The 27,782-nt window shown below is 43.8% G+C and overlaps 1 protein-coding gene across 1 annotated transcript in view; it reads left to right on the top strand.

Moving 5' to 3' along the window:
• Window positions 1–27,782, top strand: part of LOC111950883 (teneurin-1-like) — a 188,960-nt gene that overhangs the window by 118,616 nt on the left and 42,562 nt on the right. Inside the window, 8 exon segments of the mRNA XM_070434542.1 lie at window positions 192–293; window positions 7,172–7,366; window positions 8,773–8,973; window positions 12,959–13,144; window positions 14,201–14,227; window positions 14,562–14,708; window positions 27,129–27,345; window positions 27,597–27,716. Of these exon segments, the coding sequence (XP_070290643.1) occupies window positions 192–293; window positions 7,172–7,366; window positions 8,773–8,973; window positions 12,959–13,144; window positions 14,201–14,227; window positions 14,562–14,708; window positions 27,129–27,345; window positions 27,597–27,716 (1,195 nt within the window).

Below are 27,782 nucleotides of genomic sequence, written 5' to 3'. Positions count from 1 at the left end.
GGATCTTCGTCAGATCATTCGTGGGATCTAAATGATGTTTGTTTATTAATAATGATTATTATTATATGTCTCAACGGATGCACAAAGTAAGTAATAGTCTTCATTATACCATGAGTTGGCAGCATTTTTCTCCTTTGTGTTTCTGCCTAGCCCATGTGTTGTGTTGTTTACTACTTTCTCTGTGTCTGTAGAAACCATGGACGGCTGCTCCACCAACTGTAAGGGGAACGGTGAATGTGTAGCAGGCCACTGTCACTGCTTCACCGGCTTTCTGGGACCAGACTGCTCAAAAGGTATATTAAAGAGATTGAACAGGATCTTAAGCACTTACAAATTCGTAACATAACATATTAATTGCACACAAAAAAATTGTAAGATAACGTAAGATATCATACTGGCTTTGTACACAATTGTGCAACATTTTCAGGGACCAGTTTTGGCTTGTGAGTGCTACTTTTAAAACTACTAGTTGAAATTATAGAAAACCTTTATTACGCATCTAAGTTAGTCATCTTGGATATATGTGTTGTATTCCCATGAATTCATACACATTTCAATTATATTATTCTGCATAATATAAGCACATGGAGTTTTCCACATAATATTGGGTTGAAATTAAGTTTTTGGTCAGATAGACCAGGGTTTCCCAAACTCAGTCCTGGGCCCCCCCCACTCTGGGTGCACGTTTTGTTTTTTGCACTAGCACTACACACCTGATTCAAATCTTCAAATCTTTAATATGAGTTGGTTATTTTAATCAGTTATGTAGTGCTAGGGCAAAAAACTCGCAGGACTGAGTTTGGGAAACCCTGAGATAGACCATCATTCATATTTTCTATTCTGTAAATCTACCAGATCAAATCAAATGTTACTTGTCACATGCGCCGAATACAACAGGTGTAGTAGACCTTACAGTGAGATGCTTACTTACAAGCCCTTAACCAACAATGCTTTATTAAGAAGTTTAAGGGGGAAAAGGTGTTAAGTTAAAAATAGAAAATAAAAGTAACAAATAATTAAACAGCAGCAGTATTTACAGGGGGTGCCGCTACAGAATCAATGTACATAGGCACCGGTTAGTTGAGGTAATTGAGGTAATATGTACATGTAGGTAGAGTTAAAGTGACTATGCATAGATAATAAACTGAGAGTAGCAGCAGCGTAAAGAGGGGTCTGGGTAGCCCTTTGATTAGCTGTTTAGGAATCTTATGGCTTCGGGGTAGAAGCTGTTAAGAAGACTTGGCGCTCCGGTACCGCTTGCCTTGCAGTAGCAGAGAGAACAGTCCATGACTAGGGTGGCTGGAGTCTTTGACAATTTTTAGGACCTTCCTCTGACACCGCCTGGTATAGAGGTCCTGGATGGCAGGAAGCTTGGTCCCAGTGATGTACTGGGCCGTACACACTACCCTTTGTAGTGTCTTGCGGTCGGAGGCCGAGCAGTTGCCATACCAGGCAGGATTCTCTCGATGGTGTAGCTGTAGAACCTTTTGAGGATCTGAGGACCCATGCCAAATCTTTTCAGTCTCCTGAGGGGGAATAGGCTTTGTCGTGGCCCTCTTCACAACTTTCTTAGTGTGTTTGGACCATGATAGTTTGTTGGTGATGTGGACACCAAGGAACTTGAAGCTCTCAACCTGCTCCACTGCAGCCCCGTCGATGAAAATGGGGGCATGCTCGTTCCTCCTTTTCCTGTAGTCCACAATCATCTCCTTTGTCTTGATCACATTGTGGTAGAGGTTGTTGTCCTGGCACCACACGGCCAGGTCTCTGACCTCCTCACTATAGGCTGTCTCATCGTTATTGGTGATCAGGCCTACCACTGTTGTGTCATCGGCAAACTTAATGATGGTATTGGAGTCGTGCTTGGCCATGCAGTCATAAGTGAACAGGGAGTACAGGAGGGGACTGAACACGCATCCCTGAGGGGCCCCCGTGTTGAGGATCAGCGTGGCGGATGTGTTGTTACCTACCCTTACCACCTGGGGGTGGCCCGTCAGGAAATCCAGGATCCAGTTGCAGAGGGAGGTGTTCAGTCCCATGGTCCTTAGCTTAGTGATGAGCTTTGAGGGCACTATGGTGTTGAACGGTGAGCTGTAGTCAATGAATAGAATTCTCACATAGGTGTTCCTTTTGTCCAGGTGGGAAAGGGCAGTGTTGAGTGGAATAGAGATTGCATCATTTGTGGATCTGTTAGGGCGGTATGCAAATTGGAATGGGTCTAGAGTTTCTGGGATTATGGTGTTGATGTGAGCCATGACCAGCCTTTCAAAGCACTTCATGGCTACAGACGTGAGTGCTACGGGTCGGCAGTCATTTAGGCAGGTTACCTTAGTGTTCTTGGGCACAGGGACTATGGTGGTCTGCTTGAAACATGTTGGTATTATATACTCAGTCAGAGACAGGTTCAAAACGTCAGTGAAGACACTTACCAGTTGGTCAGCGCATGCTCGGAGTACACGTACTGGTAATCCGTCTGGCCCTGTGGTAGGCTGGTAGGCTCGTGTCACTTGGCAGCTCACGGCTGTGCTTCCCTTTGTAGTCTGTAATAGTTTCCAAGCCCTGCCACATCCGAAAAGCGTCGGAGCCGGTGTAGTACGATTCACTCTTAGTCCTGTATTGATGCTTTACCTGTTTGATGCGGAATTTAGTACGGTCACTGTGGGGACGARGTCATCAATGGGGCGGCAGCGTAGCCTAGTGGTTAGAGCGTTGGACTAGTAACCGAAAGGTTGCGAGATCGAATCCCCGAGCTGACAAGGTACAAATCTGTCGTTCTGCCCCTGAACAGGCAGTTAACCCACTGTTCCTAGGCCGTCATTGAAAATAAGAATTTGTTCTTAACTGACTTGCCTAGTAAAATAAAGGTAAAATAAAAWAAAWAWWWAAAAAATGTACTTATTGATGAAGCCAGTGACTGATGTGGTGTACTCCTCGATGCCATCGGAAGAATCCCGGAACATATTCCAGTCTGTGCTAGCAAAACAGTCCTGTAGCTTAGCATCTACTCCATCTGACCACTTTCTTATGACCAAGTCACTGGTGCTTCCTGCTTTAGTTTTTGCTTGTAAGCAGGAATCAGGAGGATATAATTATGGTCAGATTTGCCAAATGGAGGGAGAGCTTTCTATGCGTCTCTGTGTGTGGAGTAAAGGTGGTCTAGAGTTTTCTTCCCTCGGGTTGCACATTTAACATGCTGGTTGAAATTAGGTAAAACGGATTTYAGTTTCCCTGCATTAAAGTCCCCMGCCACTAYGAGTGCCGCCTCTGGATGAYRYTTTTCRTGTTTGRTTATGGCSGTATACAGCTCATTGAGTGRGGTCTTAGTGCCAGCATCGGTCTGTGGTGGTATATAAACAGCTACGAAAAATACAGATGAAAACTCTCTTGGTAAATAGTGTGGTCTACAGCTTATCATGAAATACTCTACCTCAGGCGAGCACCTAGATTTCGTGCACCAGCTGTTGTTTACAAATATACATAGACCCCCACCCCTTGTCTTACCAGAGGCCGCTGTTCTATCCTGCCGAAAAAGCTTAAAACCCACCAGCTGTATGTTATTCATGTCGTCGTTCAGCCACGACTCGGTGAAACATAAAATATTACAGTTTTTCGTGTCCCATTGGTAGGATATACATGATCGTAGTTCGTCTATTTTATTATCGATTGATTGTACGTTGGCTAATAGGACCGATGGTAAAGGTAGATTACCCTCTCGGCGACAGATCCTTACAAGGCACCCGTGTCAAATTATTCTGCAAAGTAAAGTCCAATCAATCATATAACATTGGCTACCCTTATGGAAATTATTTCATTGTTATTTCACATGTAAAACCATGTGTTTTTGGAACACTTCGAGCAATGATATTTCACATGAAGTTTCACATGTGGATTTTCACGTGATGACAAAACCTTTCACAGGTGATGCCCTGCAAACAAAAATGTATTGTTAGGATACACACACAAACAGTGCTTTTAACATAGTGTTTTTTCAACTTAAATATTTGATATACATGATTACATATATTTAAACAGTAATTATTATTCAACATGTACTCACCTGGGATGTGAACTCACAACCGCATTCGATCTACCTGCTATTCCACCATGTATGTGTCAATGACTGATTTCACGTGTATACCTACACTTTTATATTTTATACAAAGTAAATCTCAGCTTTGTTATAAATACACTGAAGAAAAAATATTCTGTTTATCATAGTGATTCACATTTAAATAGAATAATATGCCACACCAACATTAGACAACTATACAGAAAACCCTCAAATTGCTGAAATAAGTCAATTAAATCATTGATGAGACAATAGTCATATTAACTGATAACTAAAATAGCAGTGCAGATGGCAATGATGTATTATATGGGGGAATGGTACACACTTTGTGGTGCAGCAGAAAGGTCAGCGTACCGCAAATGTCACTGATTAAAGATTTTTTCTGTATTTCAGCTGTACAGTGTACCACTTACTGTAAAACCCCATGTCATTGCATTTTCAAGTGAAAAACGTTCACATGTTAAAATATGTGCTGAGCAATTACCCAAAATGTCGGTTAGTTTTTGTTATTTAAACAACTAATTGACCAAAGGCTGTTCAATTATTTGAATTCCATTTAGTTCTTATTTTTTCTGTGAGCTCAATGCACACATTGCACAGTTTCTCTAGATATAAATCAGGTCAAGCCTAAACTGTGGGATGTAGTAGGGAGTTGTAGTTTTGAACAGGCCAATATTCTACATAGTTTAGGGCAGGTGGTAACATGGTAATTAACTACAATGACCATAATCCATTGTGCACCTACTTGTCCAGTGTCTATCTTTTTTTAACCTTTATTTTATTTAACTAGGCAAGGCAGTTACGAACACATCCTTATTTACAATGACAGGCTAGGAACAGTGGGTTAACTGCCTTGTTCAGGGGAAGAACTACAGATTTTTACCTTTTTATCTTGCAACCTTTCGGTTGCTATTCCAACGCTCTAACCACTATAGGCTACCTGCCGCCCCCTTCTACACCTGCTACGTTAGGTTAGTGTGGGGCAGATACTGAGAGGGAGAAAAGACACAGAATAATACGCGATCGAGAGGGATAGCAGTTTCTTCGCAAGGTATTTCTACCTGAAAATAAGTGATTGATAGTTGGTATTTAGCAGTCATATAAGTTTGCTTTATTTATTTTGAAGAACTCCTAAAATAGTGATTTTGTCAGACAGCATAGGCAGCAGCTCTATAGAGGTGAGATGATGACTTGGAATAAAGTAAAAAAATAAATGTAATATACACAATAACTYAAATATTTTATGAATAAATGATAGTTAATAAGTGATAAGCAGTAATAGGCAGTCACTACCATCATGGGACTTTTATTAATTGTTTTATTCTCTGTTACAGCATTCAACCCACATAATACATAGTACATTTAATGTATTTATTCAACTATGCAAGTCAGTTAAGAACAAATTCTTATTTACAATGACGGCCTACCCCAGCCAAACCCGGACGACACTGGGCCAATTGTGCACCGCCCTATGGGACTACCAATCACGGCCGGTTGTGATTCAGCCTGGAATCAAACCAGGGCCTGACACCTCTAGATGGAGTGCCTTAGACCGCTGTGCCACTCGGGAGCACAAATATATGAACAAAACCGAAAATTAAAACTGTGATAATTTTTTTATAATCTAACCCGAAACCAAACAACACTACTTATTATAATCTGTATCTCAAATGTGGAATGACATTTTCACATGTGAAAAACTTTTGCATCCTCATGTTGTCGCATTTATTTCATATGAATGCATGTTTTCACATGTGCAGTTTCATGTTATCACATGTTGCTTTTACATGTTGTCACATGTTATCACATTAACTTGACATAAGATCACATGTGATTACTTGAAATGCATGTGTTTTTTTCTGTGTGGGTATTGTTTTATTAAGCCTGGTGCTTCATAATGCATACTGCCAATATTATCAACGCCAAAAGCCATTCTGAATGAGAGTATTTTGATTGTCTCTAAGGATTATTTACAATCTTTGCATTAATTGAGGAAAGCAAGTGGTAATTTCAGATCCACTTTGTGGTCAAAGTGGTCTCTCTTGGCCCAGGCCGACCTGCTCTGGTCGAAAGCCTTAATCTGTCTCTGCCTAAATCTGTGGTCAGGGAGCCACTGTAGCGAGCATAATGTGTCTATTACTGTTCCCGGTGTGGAACTGTGACATATTATGGAGACTAATAGACAAGCCAGGGTCTGTAAGGCATAACTTCCACACTGCAACAGTACATAAACAGACGGACAGACTGGAGGCATGAGAGATCAGAGGAGAGGAGAGGAGAGGAGAGGAGAGGAGTCATGTTCTCTCACATAGGTTTTAAAGACACTGGAAAATGGTTCACTATGAGTGCCTATACAGTACATGTAGCATAGGAATGAAAGACAATGTGCAAATGCAATATGTTAGTGATATGAGTTGTGTTTAGACTACACCCCAAAGGGTTAACGGCATGTGAACAAAGATCTATTTATACAGCACAGTACGTTCTGCTCTGGTGTTTACCATGTGTCTCCATGCTTCAGCCTCTGAGCTCTAAGCTTCTTCCTCGTTTTGTAAATATCAATTTTCATGCTAAGGCACCAAGTGGTGGATGGAGGGGCCTTGGGAAATAGAGGGGGGTGTTGGAGGGAGACACAGCCGCTGCAACGCCACACAGCAGCTACTGGAGTTTGACTCAGGTGCCACTTGAGCAAAATTGAAGTGCTTGAGAGATTAGGTGGATTTCACAGGAAGAGGGTCTGAGTGGGGGTGCGTGGCCTGTGCCCAGCGGAGGGGAGAGTACTTACAGCACTATCATCAGGGGGAGAGGATTAGGTGAATTCAGCTGCATGCTTATTAGTAAGATATTGGTGATGGGTGAAACCTGTATATGGCTCGTGGGGAGATCACCACTGGGGTCTCAGGGTGAGCACTAACTAGTACCTGCCTGTGCTGGAATGACACAAAGCTTTATAATTCACATCTTAGACAGCAACCTGTTTTGAGTGAAGGTTTTGAATGTGAACACGTCAATGCACTAATGCATACAGTACAGTATTAGATGTATTTTCTTTACACCACAGTATTTCTTGAGGGCTACTGTCTTCATGTGCTTCCCTTGCAGACTCCTGTCCTGTCCTGTGCAGTGGGAATGGAGATTATGAGAAAGGTTACTGCCAGTGTCACCCGGGCTGGAAGGGCCCAGAGTGTGACATCCAGGAGGACCAGTGCATCGATCCCACCTGCTCCAACCACGGCACCTGTGTCAACGGCATCTGTATGTGCAGCCCTGCCTACAAGGGCAACAACTGTGAACAAGGCAAGGATCCTGTCCTAATAATAATCATTATCGCTGTTGACACAGGCATAGGGATAGGATACAGTTGCAGTTAGCCTAGCCAAAGAGCTTTGCTTTGGTGCAATAACAGAGACATGCAGAAAAGCCACTAGTTGTTAGTTCAGGGCTCTAACCACTAGCCTAACCAGTGTTCTGTTTGTTATTGGGTTTTGCACAAGGACACACACCAAAGTGTTTTATAGACTGTCTGATTAGGCCTACTATTTAACCACAGCAACAATAAATCCAGTATCCTCCTTTCACATCATTTTAATTATGGAGAGAGTTTTTGTGTGCAAAATCAGATTGACCCAATAGATTATCCTCTACACACACACACACACAAACAGTCGCTCCCCGCTTTTCATGCACGTCATGAAGAATGCTTAGGATGAAACAGCCAAATCAATTGATTGTCCTTAGGTAGTTGTATCCAGTGGGGTAATTATTGGCTTTGTCTGAGATATCCGTGCTAGAGAATAACCTTGAGCCAATGAGCCTGTGACTAGGATCCAGCCTGCAAGCCTTGTGGTAATTACTGTGGTTAACACTGCATAGATTTTTCTTTTTTCTTTTTTGTAGTGTGCATTAGTTGGGTGGGTGGGGTTGTTCTGAAGTGTATCATGACTAAATGTGATCAATTAGCTCCAGACATGGATTGAAGCTGTTTATTGTTAATTCTTTATGAGAATCTTGTGTAAAAGCTGCAGACGTTTCCATGTTCTTGTTGTAGATGGCCATGTTTTCCTCATGGTGCGACGCGTTCTCAGTAATAAACCATTCACTGCTAGGACACGCTGTTCTCGCAAGGTTACAGTGACACTGTTAGAATGAACACCACTGAAGTACACAGACAATGTGATGAATCAGCAAGGTGTGATGGGGGTGTTTTGTGTCAGTCTCTACCCATATAGGACAGATGTGATGGAGGTGTTTTGTGTCAGTCCCTACCCATATAGGACAGATGTGGATGGGGGTGTTTTGTGTCAGTCCTACCCATAGAGGACAGATGTGATGGATGTGTTTTGTGTCAGTCCCTACCCATATAGGACAGATGTGATGGAGGTGTTTTGTGCTCAGTTCCCTACCATATAGGACAGATGTGATGGAGGTGTTTTGTGTCAGTACCTACCCATAGAGGAAAGATGTGATGGAGGTATTTTGTGTCAGTCCCTACCCATAGAGGAAAGATGTGATGGAGGTGTTTTGTGTCAGTCCCTACCCATAGAGGAAAGAAAATTCAGAAGCTGAGACGATTCAAACAATATACAGATGGTCAGGGAGGGGAATTAAATATTTACTCTGACACTTTCGCTCTCACACTCTCTTTCTCACTGTCTCGCTCGCTCCCCCCCCCCTCTCTCACCTCCCTGGTTCTGCATGGCCAGTGGACTGCCTGGACCCTCAGTGTTCTGGCCATGGTGTGTGTGTGAAGGGGGAGTGCTTGTGTTCAACGGGGTGGGGAGGCCCAGACTGCGAGAGCCCCCTGCCAGCATGCCAGGAGCAGTGTTCAGGCCATGGGAAATACCTTCCAGACTCTGGCAGCTGTACCTGTGATTCCAGCTGGACTGGCTCTGACTGCTCCACCGGTGAGTACAAGAACCATGACGTACATACAACCTACGTATATGCAGAGCCATATATAGAGAAAAACATGTCTCTATCTCTATATGGTAGGTTTTTTCCTACATACAGACACACACTCGAATAAGGTGCTTTTAGACTGTTACCTCACTTAAACCATTACCTCACATTCGGAGTCGGAATGTCCACTCCCAGACACTTAGAGGGGAGYCTTTGGAGTTCAATCACGTCCTTAACCTCCAATAAAAGGTTTACGTGTAGTCAGGCCCCCACTCCTTTCTGTCTGGCTGTGATTTAAATGACTAGATTGCATCTGCTGTACATGACTCTAACTTTTGGTCTTACCTCTGACTGAGTAACACAGACCCTGGCAATGTGTTTTTCTGCTTGTAATGATCTGCCAGCTCCTAGYAGAAGGAGACCTTCACACACCCAGCAGCCTATCAGACAAATTAGCAATCATTTCTCTGACACGCTGTGTGTAAATTGGACTGCGCTCCATGGCTCCCAATTCAGCCAAATGCACTTCTTGTTTCTTTATCAATATATGCATATGCATTGTTGCATACTAATGATTGTTTTAAAACTATTCATTTTTTAATATGCCTCCTCCAGGGAACAATAATGCCATGGTTAGGATTCATCCCGAGATATGCTCCTTTGTACAATTTAAATCTGTTATTTTTAGCATAGGCGTTATCTGTTCATCTGATTTTTGCATTTGAATTTAGGTCACCTTTCTGTCTGTTTATACAGAACAAATTAAAGTTTTTTTCATTCATTGGATTAACATTCACTTCACTGCTACACTTGAAAAAGTAGAAAAAGTATAATGCATTTATTTTGACTGTCTGCCTCCAGATAAAGTCTGCACTTCATTTGACGTGGGAATTTGTTCATATTTATTCATGGTGAACGGCTGTCTCTTACTGAAATGTTTAATTTATTTATTTTAGTCAGAGGACGTTGATAACAAGAGTTGCCACCAATGACTGTATGGTTCCTACTGATAACAGACAGCGTTGACACAGTGGTTGTAGAAACATCTCAGGGAAGCTGTTGTGACTGAGGCTGTAGGAGATGATGCTGGATATTCCTCTGTGTTGTTTGTCATCTTTGTCTAAAAGTTGTTGTTTTGGTTTTGTTCAGCCTGTGATACAAATGTAGATCTCATTATAGGGCTGTGACGGTCAATGTTTTTTTGGTAGCACAGTTTCTCCTTCGCTCCTGACTGCATGTGCTGCCATAGAAATAGAACGAATAGAACGAACATCACCATTCAAGTCAATGATGGCATAATGGATGGACTGGCGGCCTTTGCGAGTGTACCCATAGGAGCAAAGCAGGAAGTAAAATATGTGCTAAAATATGTGCTGTGATTTGTTGATTCAACTCAACTGATATTACAAAAAATGCATTCCATTGCATGAGCCACATCAGTTAACATCATTCGAATGAACATTCTACATTACATGGAAATTATTACATCACAATACCATGCATCCATTGCGAGTGTACCCATGAGTTTACCAGTCAAATTGCCAGGGCAAGCTCGTTTTAGTCATTCTGTATCTATGTGTGCCATAGCTGCGGCAAGATGTTTGGAGTTGGGGGTGCTGACCACGGTGGGCTGGACAGCAACATAATCAACTAAAGCACTGATCCTTGGGAACGAGCTCAGAATGCTAAGGCTTTATCCATCAATTAAATCAGTAAATAGGTAGCCTAGCCTAGCCTACAAAACGAAAACAATCCGTTCAAATCAAAAGGCCTGATTAATAACATGACATCAATAACGCAGCCACATCCCGAGTCCCCGGTGCCGACACATTCAGAAATCAAAGATGGTTTAGTATTTAGTTAAGGCCAAGAGAACATGAAACACTTTTCAGTGAGAAAACAGAAATCCACTTTGTGTAAAAAATAAATGATGTAAAATGCATCATATTGGCTGTATTTTGAAAGTTATATATCTTGAAAACTTGATTGCTGACATGGAAAAGATTTTGGGACTATCAACAATGGACAAATGGAAAATGCCAAAAGATAGTTTTTGAGTAGAGTTTTCCTTTAAGCTCACAAATCAAACACAGGGCAAAAAGAAAACACCTGCAAAATGTGGTTGTCTAAAAAGGGAACAATTTTAGCAATATGRAAAAAAAGCCCAGGCCCTGAAACAAAACGTAGGCAAAAAAATTATTTACACATCATTTCATAGGAAAAAACACGTCATTGGCACTAGTTTGCACAAAGCGGGCAGTTCGGTTTTGTCACTTCAACCCCAAATATATCATACTTTGACTTAAACGATTATTTATTACTGGCCATGGTCTTTCAGCTGGAGAAAGTGGATTTCTACTAGTGTGGGCGTTTAAGAGTCCATGTTACGTCCAAAACGGACTCAACTGCACGAATGTCTGACCATCCCGTCTTCAGTCAGCTGTTTGTTCCACACCATTTTTAAAATGAAAATGGTTATGACTGTTCTTTTATTTTCATGACGGTCTTCATCGATAACCGTCGGTTATACGGTACTTGTGCCAACCCTACTCATGTAGCAGCCAGATCAAGAAGGATATCAGGTTCCCCAGTAGCCCAGGGACAGGTCTACAGATTAGCTGCCTGCTGCTAGCTGCCACACAACAACACACTAATACACCCTACTGCTGATGTCACTGCTTATTATATATATGGAGAAGAATGGAAACACAGTGCCAACAAAATATTATGGAAGCCTCCACCCTTTAGAATAAAGCCTGCCTGTCATATCAATTTCTGCTCATCTTCATATTATTAATGCTTCTGGTCCTAGAGTCCTGTATTTAGGTTGGGTGAAACCCTGAGAGGTGGGCTGCATATTAAGACATTCCTCAAAAGGAAAAGTAGTCCCTCTTTCTTCATTACTTTTCCTATCAATTATGTTTTCAGTGATGGCCAAAAGGGAAAACGGCACGTGTAGAGGTTATTTCGCTTTCCAATGAGTTGAATCTTGGAGCAGTGTGGTGCCTCGGCTTCCATAACCATGAAAGAAATGTGCATTCACTCAACCCACACATTTTTTCTAGCCTTCCAAAGCAAAGTTCAGTATTTCGATCCAAAAGTGGAAATTGATTTTGTGTTCACTCAAGTGCATGCAGAATTACTAGTAACGTTGACTGTGTGTGGCTGTACTGCCTATATCATTACCATGGAGTAAACCTACTGTAACCTGATTGTAACACACTAAAGTAGCCTATATGTATCAATGTGTTGTTTGTGATTTTTTAACATAGAAATCCAAGCGCATCGAAGATAATGGCAACATTCAACCGTTACTATAAAATTGTGTTAGACAGCAAACATGTTGAATTCCATTGCAAGCAGATGCAGAGACAAAATGAATAGAAATGTCATATACTTAATGGTAGAAAAATCGAGATTAATAAAATGCAAATGAAGTGGTTATGGCATGATTAAATATGATGGATATTTAAATGTGAATGCCTTTTTCATGTGTGGGGATAAGTGGCCTTTCTGCGCCCGCAGCTCTTCCTTCTCTCTGCTGATTGGCTACTTGCTGATAGGATGTACTCTCCATATTCCACAGAAATTATTCATTGAATATCATTAAACCTCTAAAACTTTAAGCATTGAATGTTTTATAACTGCACCTGCAGCACTCGACATAGTTAGAAAGTATTATAACAAACAAAATTTGAGTTTAATGTCATGAGTAGGTAGGTAGAGATAAGAATAAGAATAAAAATGGGTTTTATAATATTCTTTAAAAAATATATATATATTTTGAGTTCTATTAGATGAACTTGCAAGACTTGCAAGACAAGATTAGTGTCTAGGATCCTGAATTAATTCATCGGAAATGATCACAAGTATTTTGGGAGCAATGATGCAGCTGGCCTTTGACATGTCCATCTGGCCTGTGTAGAGGTGTACTGTCTGTTGCCCAAAGCAGTAAGACCCCTGCCTGTCTCTCTCTGTGTCCGTGTGCAGAGGTGTGTCCGGTGCCCTGCAGTGCCCACAGTGTGTGTGTGGGAGGGAAGTGCCAGTGTGAGGAGGGCTGGGACGGGCCAGGCTGTGACCTGCAGGCCTGCCACCCCCGCTGCCAGGAGCATGGCCAGTGTAAGAACGGACAGTGTGAGTGCCACCCCGGCTGGGAGGGAGAACACTGCAGCATCGGTGAGTCCCCCCCCCACCCCCCCGAGGACCAACACTAGCCTACCACAGGAGGTTAACAAACAGACCGTGTAACGTGACTCTAGTACCTATTGCTCTGTTTAGAAACCATGGGGCTGATTTACTTTACTAAGACTTGATGGTGTTTTAGCATGTCTTAAAACTGTGACCACTAATGTACTAATGACAAATGTGTGAACCACAAATTTTTGCAGATACACATCAATGAATATGTAATCCATTTGAGTGCATATTTTCTAGCACCACACATTGTAAATAGTGTAGCAGTTTAGCAGACCATTAGCTATCCCAGTGAATCATCCATCTGCTGTGTCATTTAGACACACAGTTGTCAGATGGAACACAGTCATTCTTGCCCGGTTATTCAATTCATCTGCTAGAAGAAAACAGGTACCAAACCTTGCTAGGCATTTTGAGGGACCGAGGCAGGGTGTTTAAGAGGGTAACATGTTACCATGTGTCTTAGAGACACTGGCTGGGGTTCAGTGATGTCAGTGCCCTGCCTGTCTGTTGTACAATTTATCCACTTCATTGCTGTTATTTGAGAATGAAAAAAAAGAGTAACAATGAAACTGTTGGTTGCCGCCAGGCTAATTTTCCATCAGCCATGGCCTCTTCCCTAGAGTGGAGGCATTTTTAGTTTCTTGCAACTGAATAATTTGCTCCCCAAGTTCGAAMGCACTCAATTAATGTGGCTACACCTTGATAGAACACTGCAGTTTGTCATCTGGGACTAACAGAATTGGGAACTGCCAAGTACATTTTATAAAAGAACCAGAAGATATTTTTTTCACTTCAGAAATGCAAGAAAACAATCCTGTGAAATCGTTTCACTTGCCTTTAGAGATGCGGAATTGGAGATGGGCTCTGTGTCTCTGTGGATGTGTGAATCAAATCATAAAGCTTAGCTCCTGGCACATTAATAGGCTGTAATTATCTCTTCATGTGCCTTGGTGCTAGCATATTATCTCTGAGGCTCAGTAATCTAATCTCACACACTTTTTTTCTTCCTTCCTTTTATCTTCCTATGGTATATAGCGCATTACCTGGATCTCGTTGTTAAAGGTAAGATGCCTTCTCATTCTCTAGGATGGAATTGTTTCAAAGCAGCAGGGATTTTTGAATGGTATTCCTACGACCAAAGCACATTCATTGAAATGTTAATTAATTTTGAGGAGAAAGTATGATGCCCAAACCAATGGCAGATCATTCACCATATTCAATTAATGTGAGATGGAATATAACAAAATATGTAACAAATGTTTTCGAATGGCCAGACATCTGGATTTTATGTAAATGAAAAGCGTAGCAGCATCTGTCCCCATCTCCTTAATCATGAGGAATGACTGGCAGTGTTCTGATACACAGACTGTCTGTCTTCTCCTCTCTCTCCATCCAGACGGCTGTCCAGGCCTGTGCAATGGCCACGGTCGCTGCACCCTGGAACAGAGCGGGTGGCACTGTGTGTGCCAGGCGAGCTGGAGCGGCATGGGATGCAATGTCGTCATGGAGACAGAGTGTGATGACAACGCCGACAACGACGGAGGTAAGGTCCCTGTGGACTGTGGTCTGTCTGTGGCTCAATAATGATGAATGACTTGACCTCCATCGCAGGTGAAGGTCAGGAGGAGGAAATATTTAGAACTCCACTTCTCCTTCCCGACATCTGAGCCAACAAGCATTTCCCGCTCTCTTCCTTTTCATTTTCCTTTTGATAAATCTCACTACAGCAGTCGACATGGCTCACTACAGCAGTCGACATGGCTCACTACAGCAGTCGACATGTGGGCTCACACAGCAGTCAATGTCACCGCAGTCGATTGTGGCCACTTACAGCTCGACTCATGCTCTACTTACAGCAGTCGACATGGCTCACTACAGCAGTCGACATGGCTCACACTACAGCAGTCACATGGCTCACTACAGCATCACACTGGCTCTCAGACCAAGGAGACCTCTAGGTAATTAGCTGGTGGTATGCTACCTGCTGCTTGGCTCCTCTAAAATATTAATGCTTGAGTGTAGCCCCTGTGTTCCAGTGAACAGGAAACCAGACCTGGTGATCCATTGAACAGAGAACCAGACCTGTTGTTCCAGGGAACCACTGGTTTTCCAGTGAACAGGACCAGACCTGGTGTTCCAGTGAACAGGAACCAGACCTGGTGTTCACGTGAACAGAACCAGACCTGGTGATCACTGTAACAGGAAACCAGACCTGGTGATCCATTGAACAGAGAACCAGACCTGTTGTTCCAGGGAACCAGACCTGGTGTTCCAGTGAACAGAGGACCAGACCTGTGTGCCAGTGAACAGAGAACCAGACCTGGTGTTCCAGTGAACAGGAGAACCAGACCTGGTGTTCCAGTGAACAGGAAACCAGACCTGGTGTTCCAGTGAACAGGAACCAGACCTGGTGACCATGAACAGAACCAACCTGAGTACCATTGAACAGGAAACAACTGTGTTTCCAGGAACCAGACCTGTGTTCCAGTGAACAGAGGACCAGACCTGGTGTTCCAGTGAACAGAGAACCAACCTGGTGTTCCAGTGAACAGAGAACCAATACCTGGTGTTCCAGTGAACAGAGAACCAGACCTGGTGTTCCAACCAGAGAACCAGACCTGGTGTTCCAGGTGAACAGAGAACCAGACCTGTGTGTTCCAGGTAACAGAGAACCAGACCTGGTGTTCCAGTGAACAGAGACCAGACCTGGTGTTCCAGTGAACAGAGAGAACCAGACCTGGTGTTCCAGTGAACAGAGAACCAGACCTGGTGTTCCAGTGAACAGAAACCAGACCTGGTGTTCCAAACAGAAACCAGACCTGGTGTTCAGTGAACAGAGAACCAGACCTGGTGTTCCAGTGAACAGAGAACCAGACCTGGTTTCCAGTGAACAGAGAACCAGACCTGGTGTTCATGAACAGGAACAGCTGGTTTCCAGGACAGAGACCAGACCTGGTGTTCCAGTGAAACAGAGAACCAGACCTGGTGTTCCAGTGAACAGAGAACCAAACTGGTGTTCCAGTGAACAGAGAACCAGACCTGGTGTTCCAGTGAACAGAGAACCAGACTGGTTTCCAGTGAACAGAAACAGACCTGGTGTTCCAGTGAACAGAGAACCAGACCTGGTGTTCCAGTGAACAGAGAACCAGAACTGGTGTTCCAGTACAGAGAACCAAACCTGGTGTTCCAGTGAACAGAGAACCAGACCTGGTGTTCATGAACAGGGAACCAGACCTGGTGTTAGTGACAGAGAACCAACCTGGTGTTCCAGTGAAGAGAACCAGACCTGGTGTTCCGAACAGAACCAGACCTGGTGTTCCAACAGAGAACCAGACCTGGTTGTTCCAGTGAACAGAGAACCAGAACCTGGTGTTCCAGTGAACAGAGAACCAAGACTGGTGTTCCATGAACAGAGACCAGACCTGGTTTCCAGTGAACAGAAACCAGACCTGGTGTTCCAACAGAGAACCAGACTGGTAGTCCAGTGAACAGAGAACCAGACCTGGTGTTCCAGTGAACAGAGAACCAGACCTGTGTGCCAGTAACAAGAGAACCAGACCTGGTGTTCCAGTGAACAGAGAACCAGACCTGGTGTTAGTGAACAGAGAACCATACCTGGTGTTCCAGTGAAAGAGAACCAGACCTGGTGTTTCAACAGAGAACCAGACCTGTGTTCCAGTGAACAGAGAACCAGACCTGGGTTTCCAGTGAACAGAGAACCAGACCTGGTGTTCCAACAGAGAACCAGACCTGGTGTTCCATGAACGAGGAACCGACCTGGTTCCAGTGAACAGAGAACCAGACCTGGTGTTCCAGTGAACAGAGAACCAGACCTGTGTTGAGTGAACAGAAGACCAACCTGGTGTTCCAGTGAAAAAGAGAACCAGACCTGGTGTTCCAACAGAGAACAGACCTGTTTCCATGAACGAGAACCAGACCTGTGTTCCAGAACAGAGAACCAGACCTGGTGTTCCAACAGAGAACCAGACCTGGTGTTCACAGAGAACCAGAACCTGGTGTTCCAGTGAACAGGAACCAGACCTGTGTTCCAGTGAACAGGAAACAGACCTCTGTTGAAGAACAAGAGACCAGCCTGGTGTTCCAGTGAAAGAGAACCAGACCTGGTGTTCCAGAACAGAGAACCAGACCTGGTGTTCCATGACAGAGACAACCTGGTTCCAGAACAGGAACCAGACCTGGGTGTCCAACAGAGAACCAGACCTGGTGTTCCAGTGAACAGAGAACCAGACCTGGTGTTCCAGTGAACAGGAACCAGACCTGGTGTTCCAGTGAACAGAGAACCAGACGGTGTTCCAGTGAACAGGGAACCAGACCTGGTGTTCCAGTGAACAGGAACCACCTGTGTTGAGACAGAGAACCAGACTGGTGTTCCAGTGAACAGAGACCAGACCTGGTTTCCAGTGAACAGAGAACCAGACCTGGTGTTCCAACAGAGAACCAGACCTGGTGTTCCAAACAGAAACCAGACCTGGTGTTCCAACAGAGAACCAGACCTGGTGTTCCAGTGACAAGAACCAGAACTGGTTAGTGAACAGAGAACCAGACCTGGTGTTCCAGTGAAAGAGAACCAGACCTGGTGTTCCAACAGAGAACCAGAACTGGTGTTCCAGTGCAGAGAACCAGACCTGGTGTTCCAGTGAACAAGAACCAGACCTGGTGTTCCGAACAGAGAACCAGACCTGGTGTCTCAGTGAAGAGAACCAGACCTGGTGTTCCAGTGAACAGAGAACCAGACTGTGTTCCAGTGAACAAGAGAACCAGACCTGGTTTCCAGAACAGAGAACCAGACCTGTGTTTCCAGTGAACAGAGAACCAGACCTGCGTGTTCCAGTGAACAGAGAACCAGACCTGGTGTTCAAGTGAACAGAACCAGACCTGGGTTTCCAGTAACAGAGACCAGACTGGTGTTCCAGTGAACAGAACAAACTGTGTGCACGTGAACAGGAACCAGACTGGTGTTTCAGTGGACAGAGAACCAGACCTTGTTTCCAGTGAACAGAGAACAGACCTTGTTCCAGTGAACAGAGAACCAGACTGTGTTCCAGTAACAGAGAACCAGACTGTGTTCCAGTGACAGAGAACCAGACCTGGTGTTCCAGTGAACAGAGAACCAGACCTGGTGTTCCAACAGAGAACCAGACCTGGTGTTCCAGTGGAACAGAGAACCAGACCTGGTGTTCCAGTGAACAGAGACCAGACTGGTGTTCCAGTGAACAGAACCAGACCTGGTGGTTCCAGTGAACAGGAGAACCAGACCTTATTCGAGGTGAAATATAGTTTATAACTCACTGGAACCATAGTGTGTGTGCTTGGTGCTAGATATTGGAACGCCAGACCCTGTGTCCAAGGTGCCAACCGAGCCCAACCCTGGTGCGCCCGAGACCTAGGATAAAAAACTCATAGGCTGGACTGGTTCTCTGGGAACAAGGGAAAACCGAACGTGGGAGCGCGTCTTCAGGATTTTAGTTGGCATTATGGATTTATTATTTTTCGCATAAGTTTTTTTTGAGAACTGGACACTAGCTAGTTGCATTAAGGAGATTGGTTATATCTATAATGCCCATTGTGGTATAACTGTATTAATCATCTGATATTTATGATGAGTATTTCGTTGAACGATGTGGCCCTCCATGCCAAAAGTCACTTGATGTGATTTTCTAGCAAAACTATAGGATACCACTCCTTAACGCCTTTTGTCAATGTCAACTTTCAGATTTTTTATATAAAATATGAATTTAAATCAAACAAAAACATGCATGTATATTGTGTAACTATGAAGCTCCATGAGTGTTCATCTGATGAAAATAAGTTCAAGGTTATGTGAATAAATACAGGTTAGTGAATAATTGTATATCGTCCCCTCTTATCCTGTTTTTTTGTGCCAAGACTATGCTGGTCAGGCAAGTGCGGAAAAGCCTACAGAATGGGCTGTGCGTTTTGTTGTGGTTGTGTGAGGGTGACCTATTAGCATAATCGTTAGTGGAGTGCTTTTTCAGCTGGTGGAATCAACAACAACTATTTGAATCGAGAGGCACTTTGGATGGGGGTTGAACCAAAGGATAGTATAACCCACAAACCCATCAGAAGGATTACCTTGTTTAAAATGATCCCAAAAGAACTACCTGAAAGACCTATCGGGACGACATGATACCGGGAATGTTAAATTATGAGATTTCTGTTTTCTGCAACTGTTTTTGTGTGTTTCATATCATTTTCCCGTTTACCGGTGATGCAGCGGCATTATAGAAGTTCGCTCTTCACGATTACAATAAAATGGCATGACCAGGTGAGGGTGTTAGTATTTTTATTATCCCATATCCCGCCAACAGGGACCCCGGAGGTAGAACTAATACACACTTCACCGTTGCCCGGAATAACAGGGGGTGGGTTGGGGAAGAGAAAACGACGAGAGGTAGTTATTTTATATTGCACTCACCCCAAAGCCACATGCTACCTCCTCACGCATGGTTACCAATTTGAAACAGGAAGGAAAACGCGTTGGGAGTTATTTTTTATTTATTCACTTACCCCCAGACATGGTGCTATACCCACTCTCCACCCTGATTATAACAAGGGGATAAACCAGGGGGAGGTTAGGTAAATACCCTTATGGATAATCATACCCCCCAACACCATTGGCTAACCTTACTCACCATTACAAATAACAGGGGAGGCTTAGGTGGTATTGATAACCTATCATTACGCACCACACAAAGGACATTTGCTAGGGGACCTACTCACCACCATATACCCTACAAATAAGGGATCTATTGTTCGGAGGTTAGTGTAGGATATATATAGGGAAACCCCAAACCTGGGAGTTTGAGTAAATTTGTGCGCTGTAATTTCCGTACTTGTTCACCGCAAATCTCGAATTATTCAGAACGAAGCCCCATCATTTCGGGACTCATTCTGCCGGTATGATCATGGTAGCATCAATACATGAATCTAGGAAGGTGTTCATACGAGAACCGTTATTCGTATTCTAACGTTAGCAAATAAAAAGTGACTTCTAAAATAAACACAATGCAGTCATTTACCAGTACAGAAGTGCATGTAACTTTCTAAGACGGAGTTCACACCGATATGGTTCAAAACACCCCTCAAAGTGAAAAGCAATGGGTAGTCATTGCACCTGTGACATGGGATACTAAGATGCAAATATTACTCATCATTTCACACATGTCTCATGTAACGTGGAGTTACAGAGCTCAAAGAACATACCCCACAAATTTGTCCACTGTCCCGGTAGACTGATTATGGGAGAGTGCACAAGTTTAAAAAAGACACCAAGAGAACAAAGTGGGTGGCAAAAGACCAGATCCGTGGGTAGCCTGGGTAGGTAAACTGTCGGTACCTGGTAGGTAACTTGGGAGTCGGGTTTAACGCCTGGTGTTAGCCGTAAATAATCATGGGGCATCGGAGCCCCGGAGGTTACCTGGGCTGGAGTTAGGTTTAACTTTGGTCTCGGTAGGTTACGCAGTGGGTAGGATAGAAAACCCCAAGCATGGCGACGGGTCGGTTACGCTGGGTAGGTAAAAAACTGGGTCGGGGTTACCTGGGTAGTGGTCAACTGTCCCTAGGGTTCGTAAGGAAGAACCGCATAACCTAGGGTTAGCCTATTAACTGGGGTCGGGGTGGTTTACCTGGGAAGGTAAGATAAAAACGTGGGGGGGTCCAGGTTACCTAGGGATAAGGAAAATCCACATTGTAGCTGTATTGGCTCGGGGGTTACTGGCGTTAGGTAAACTGGGCTCGGTTTAACGTGTGTCCCCAGTGAAGAAGGATAGGGTAAGGACGCTGGGTCGGGTGGATACCCCTAGGGAGCTCCTGTCGTGGGGTAAGTACCCTCTAAGGATCGAGCCAACCGGGACAAGGGGTACCTGGATGATAGGTGGATAAACCCTGAGGGATCTGGTGTACCGCTGGAGTAGGTAAACTGGGTTCGGTTTACCTGGGTAGGTACAACTGGCTCGGTTTACCGGGGTAGGTAAACTTGTGGTCGGTTACCTGGTAGGTTAATCCGAAACTGGACGTTGGGAATTGACCCCTGCGAGAGATAACGTGGTAAGGAGTAACCCCCCAACTGCGGAATGATGAAAGATAATGAAAAAGATACCGTGTGAGATGGCTGGGTTCCACCCATCCCAGCACGAAGACCGGGCCTCGCAGTAAGCTCAGCACCCAGGAAAAGGCGGGCTGTTTTATCACCGTTAGGACACAGAAATGTTGGAAGACGTTCCATTCTATTAAGCCTGGAAGGGTAGGAATTATCCCTTCAGAATATTGAATACACTAAAGGTGGGCAGTTGGGTTGTTATATCACCGATTTAGGACGAGGACAAGTGTCTCATGGTGAATTATACAGATCAGCGGCCTCTTACTGTCAAGCAGTCGACCAATTCCAGTTGATGAGGTTCAATGTGACTCTAGACTACCAGTATGGGAGGAACGCAGTCGGCGGCTCGCATGGAAGGCTGAAGAGGAGAGACCATGATCCTGTGTGGGCGTTGTGCTTACCATAGGTGGGGATTCAGAATAAGAGGAACCAGTACCAGAAGAGGTCTAATGGTTCTCCAATCGTTACGGCATATTCCACAACCATGTAGTCAGAAATCACCCAGAAGCGCCCCGTAGGGTAATGCTTGAGCCCCGTTCCAATGAAGCTAGGTGGGCTTTAAACCCCAGACCCGAAACGAGGGCTTCTCATAGGGGAGCATTTGCCCATATTTGGAACAGCTGGGAAGGTAAACCAGACCGTGGGGTCCAACAGGAAGCCAGGAACCGTGGTTGAGTTGCCAGAAACCTTCATGCTGGGTGAACATTGGAGTCCGTTTCCATGAAGTAAACCGTTGGCGGCGCGGGGTCGCATGGCATTCATGGGTAAATAATGCCAGCGACCAGGTTGGTGGCCCAGTAAAGAGAATCGCAGGATACCGGGTGGGACAGGTTGAACACATGGGAACTCCAGTACTGGTGTCGTCACTCTCAGTCCACCAAGTCGTGGGTAACTTGGTGAATGTCCAGGACCATGGAGGACGGGAACTGGTGAACAGCATGGATAAAGACATTACGTTTATGCGGATCAAAAAAAAGGGCGCGCGTTCCCCATGGGGCTCACCCGCCACGGACCAGAATACCGTGTCGGGTGTCGCAGGGAGATAGAGGCAGGAGAATTCCCCAAGTGATCCTCGGGCTGTGTCAGATCATAAATGGGCGTTAGGAACCAGGTAGAGGCTTACTCTGTGGTGTGATTGTCCAAGAACGTAAACCAGATCTGGAGCGTGGTCCCAACCATCGAGGAAACCAGAGCTCGGGGGTTTCCCCATACGCTTATGGACCAGAAGCCGGCCAAGATAGTCCACAACGGTTGTGAAACACGGACCTCACGGCCGACAACCAAACGAGGCGAGGTCGTAGTAGCGCCCATGATAGTTGTATGTTGCATGAGCAATAAGGTAGCGTAACCCGGTCCCAAGTAGGTTCCGTTTCCTGGTCTGTCCATACACGCAGACCATCACCACGTAACTCTGATCTGTGTATGGGGAATCAAGTAGTTTCATTGTGTTTGCCACTGTTTTAGTTCTACACACGTGTTGCAAAACAGTTGAAACCACAAGAAGTTACGTCTTGAATTTCTGTGGGTCGTGTTCCCACACGCGACACATGCAGGACAAGGATAACCCGAGAAGTACTCCTCTGTGTCGTGGTTCCTCCAACAGTATAGCTTCCATCTTAAAACCAAGTCGCGGGGATCGACTCATCGAGTCTCGAGCAGGTGGTACCCCACACGCGAGCGCCAGACCAAGGACTGAGATGATTTAAGCTTGAGTTGGGTTTACCCACGAGGCGAACACGTTAATACCATTAGAGGCGTTGTGGGGTGCCATGTTCAACAGACATGACAGAACACCAGACGCCCGGGGTTGAGTTGCAGAACAGGAACCCAACTGTGGTCCCAGGTAACAGAACCAGGACCTGGTTCCCAGGTTGCCGTTAGAAGACCCAGGCCAGCCTAACAACGGGCTTAGGGACGCAGCAAGAAGGTGGACACAGAGACCAGACAGGTGTGACCAAGACAGGAACAAGTTACGTAATTAACCTGCGTTTCTGTCAACCACTTCGTAACCACTTGTAAATAGCCAGCAACCTGTAGCAATATTAAGGGAGTGCACCCCAATCCTAAACCTGAGCTGTAGCAAAAGGATATGACCCAGAGCAGTGGGTTCGATGTTTCCCACGTGAGTTCTTATATTTCCGGTGTATACCCAGGGAGAAATGAAGGCGGATCGTTTTCCAGGCCGCAAGGAGGAAGCAGAGTAATGTTTTATCTCCATATTAAGGTGAAGCATGAATGTGAGACGACTTTAAGACCTCTTGTGGCCTCCTAATTGTTTCACAGCAGGTGGGATTAAGTGCAAAGGAGTCGACCAGACCTTTTGGTGTGTTCTCCCGCCATGGTGAACATGAAATCAGACCTTGGTTTCCCAGTGACCCAGAAAACCAGATTGGTTTTCCCATAGTGTGACACACAGCCAACCTCCTCAGACCCCTTGGTGATTTTCCTTTTCTTCATACATCTTACTTCCCTGAACTCACCTTGTTGCAAACCCCATGATGATACCTCTTCAGAAGGAGGTTCATGAGGTTGAGTGAGAGCAACACCAGACCTTTGGCTTTGTGTTTTCTTCTCCCTATTTCCTTTAATCTGTGTTTTATTATACCGACCTGTTCTTCCCCGTGAATCCAGAAGGATAACCGACCTTTGGTTACTCAGAGGTAGATACCCAGAGAGGGAATACCCACTGATTCCTGGTTTAGCTTTCACCCCTTTGAATCTAGGATATATCGCTAGCCCTTGTGTGTTTCAAGACTGAACAGGAAACCAGACATGAGGCTTTGGAGCTCAGGTTCAATGCCCATGTCATTGAGGGGAAAGATACCCTACAGAAGAAGCCATTTGTGCACTGACTTACATCGCATGTTTTTGATGTTTCAAAGTTTAAAAAGTTTACAATTATGTAATGTGAAGTGTAATACATGTAATGTCGTAGTTACTGTAGTTTAGTATGATATATTAACTATGATTGACAGGTTAGAAAACATACTGCTTCTGTATGTGCACCATGTATCTTCTCATCTAGTGCATGAGTTAGCTTCTTAATGTAAATGTATATTTTATATGAGGTGTAAATTTCCTTTGTGTGTGGCAAAGGAGATAAAAACATACTTCTGTGTACTGTATAGTCAAGCTACCATCTGGAAAAAGGGATGTGGTTTGGAACGCTCCGTGTTCTTCTTTACCTAAAGAAATTATGCAATGTGAGGTGTAATATGAAAAAATTAAGAGTAATTATGAATACCGTACATTCATTTAAAGTGACAGGCTACAAAATGTACTGAATCTGTGTGAGTACTATGTCTCATCCAATTCCTCTACATGAGTCAGATGTTTTAAAGGTGCAATATGCAAAAATCTCTCCACCATTCCCTGGTAGCTAAAATTCAAATAGTTCGCCTAATATCAGTTTATGTGACAAAGCAGAGAATCATTTTACCATCTAAACCGCTGTGAGATGTATTTTCATTAGTCAAAAATATTGTATTTTGAGCTGTTTGAAGCTGGTGTACAAAACCAAAAGTAATAGAGCAAAAATAAAACTTAAGAACAGGAAGTATAGAAATAGTGCACATAAAATAGATCTACCGCTTCTTAGACTTTCTTTCAATGAGATTTACAGATCTATAACAACATTTTTTATGTGAATTCGGTCAGGTAGCCCAAAATGTACATATTGCAGCTTTAAAATAAACTTCTTTGCATAGGGTGCTAATTAGCTACATTAGACAGTGTTTGGCTCCTTTGTATGTGCAGACAGAAGTGGTAGAGAAGGTAAGAGCATAATATTGTGTACAGTCTGTTAGTCTAGAGATGTGTTTGGAGCATGAACTCTTTACCTCACCCACTCCACATGTTTTCTCAGCTCTGGCTGGCAGCACTTAAAAGAAACACCATTATCTCTTACCTTCAGAGTTCTTAATCAGGTTCTTTATCCCAGTAARCCTCTATATAGAAGCATGCCAGCTGCTTCACTTTTACAAGTCTTCCTTCTTTGATAATTTTCCCAGTTGCTCTAGCCGTGTTTGTGTGATAATGTGTTAATGTATCTTTATTTGTTTGTAGATCATAAATAATTCACTGTATTTTCTTTTCTAACCCAATACAATAGAAAACACATTCACAATTCAGTTCAGTAATGTGCCGGCAGCCTGGGCAGTAAACCTTTCCTCTGTTATTCTACAACCTAATTTAGTTTAGTCACGGCAGCTATGTCTCTCCCTTCAAAGATGTGACCTCCGCATTGTGTGTGASTTCTTATGACTGATGAGAATCTTGGATGATGTACAGTCATTTTGGCCCTCCTTTAATGTAGAGGGAAATTGTAGGAGGCTCAAATTGGCCCGACACTCCAACAAAGGAGAGGAGGAAATGATCACCCCATGTCAGTTAGTTTCCCAAGCCAATATATATACGTCAGAATCGCAGAACATATTCCTATTTTCATCTCATCTCAACTCCATTAGAAATGCCATTTATATTCTAAATGAGGCCTCGTCAAAGGCATTGGTTGGAAAAACCTAATGGCAAATGATCACCTGAAAAAGAAGAGTGATTAAGAGAAAAGATCATGACTTTTCCAACCAGCTGTAAATGAGTCACTATAATCACACACTTGACCATCCAGTGCTTGGTTTTACATTTGCAGCTGTGGAGTATATTAATTGTACAACATTAGTTCACAAACATGGATAGCAATTCTCCCCCAAATAATTGTTTTCTTCATTATTTTATTGCATTGTTTGTTGATTATGTAAATATGGTGGCAATGGCAGGTACAGTACAGCTGTCTTTGTTGTCGGATACATTATTTTASTGAGATGTTCTATGCAGTATTGTAACCAGCTAAATGAATGCATTGTGGTCATGACCGATGGCGTTAGAGCTGACCCTGCCAACCAGCTTATAGCTGGGCACCATGCCTCCTTTACTTTGGCAGCCCAGCACTGAATGGGGATGTTATGGCTCTTGGCCCAGTAGTTATTCTGTTGTGTTGGTCAGTCGTTTACTGAATACATTTTCTTTGGCACATACTGTATATAATTACACCTTATTATTTTCTGCTAGCATACTTAAAATTATATTCTGAATTATATCCACATTGCACATATTTACCATATGTGGTATAAGTAACCATACTTTTAAACATTTTAAAACGTTTTATGAGAAAGCGTTGCGGAAGGCGTGTACTAAAGACCAAGAGACATTATTCTGCTTTTAATTATCAAGTAAGTACTTTTAAGTACTTTTGCTGTTGTGTGGCATTCAATGCCAGCAATCTTGATGAATGTCAGCATTCACTTCAGCACTATTGAAAGTGTCTGCCTGAGAGGAGGCTATGGATTTAATGGACCCAACGTGCTGCCGTTGCTCAGACCCACACATTTTGGACATTGAAGAGAACATAATTAAGAAGGCACTGTACTGCAATTATAGAGCAGCAAGTAAGTACAGTATTAAGACTGTATAAATCAGATTGGCGTTTTGCTTCTTGTCAGGCATGAACTAGATATATTGTTAACCATCAGCTTCTTCACATTGTTCAAGTTTAAATCATCACAGCTAAGCCATGTCTAACTGATCTTCATTACTGTGTGTTAGAGGATTGGGTGGATGTAGTCCCACTTAGGAGAAACATTATCGATTTATTCTATATCATTTGATTTGTAGTTTCAAACCACTTGAGAGATGTCATCTCAATTTCACAAGGTCCTCTGTGCTTTGAATGTTATATATCTCTCCCACCTGCGTAACATTGGGAGCCTGAGATACTGTACAGTGTAGACTTAGCTGTGGTGTTGTTGTGTTATTGTGTTGTTGTAGATGGCCTGATGGACTGTGTGGACCCAGACTGCTGCCAGCAACCTAGCTGTCACAGTGGGCCTCTGTGCCAGGGCTCCCCGGACCCCCTAGACCTGATCCAGCAGAACCAGACCCCCTACGCCTCGCTCCTCTCACGCCTCTTCTACGACCGCGTACGCTTCCTGGTTGGAAAGGGCAGCACCCATGTCTTCCCTGGCGACATCCCGTTCGACAGCAGGTAGAATAGATAATATAGCCGATACAATTTACCTCTGGTACCGCATGAATGAACAGGAATAGCTTGTTATATACTGTAGAATTATAATTGCCACTGAAGTACAGGTCCTTTTATACACAGCTATTTGTAGGCTACCACAGTACTCTGTATGGATATAGCACATTTGCCTTTGTCAACTGAACTGGAAAACAATGTAACTTGTTATAGTATAATTAAAATACCCAGTGAACTAAAACGTTGCTCTCTCCTAGCCGAGCCTCAGTGATCCGGGGGCAGGTGGTGGCACTAGACGGGACCCCACTGGTGGGAGTGAACATCAGCTTCCAGCAGTACCCTGAATTTGGCTTCTCTGTCAGTCGCCAGGATGGCAGGTAGGTAGACAGTGGTCTAGTATTGTATTGTAGATACTATAGTAAATTGGCTTAATATGATGTTTT

Source organism: Salvelinus sp. IW2-2015, linkage group LG23 (assembly GCF_002910315.2).
Source record: "Salvelinus sp. IW2-2015 linkage group LG23, ASM291031v2, whole genome shotgun sequence".
Classification (NCBI taxonomy): Eukaryota; Metazoa; Chordata; class Actinopteri; order Salmoniformes; family Salmonidae; genus Salvelinus; species Salvelinus sp. IW2-2015.
Note: the sequence above shows the minus strand (reverse complement) of the source record. Positions and strands in the feature narration are given on the sequence as shown.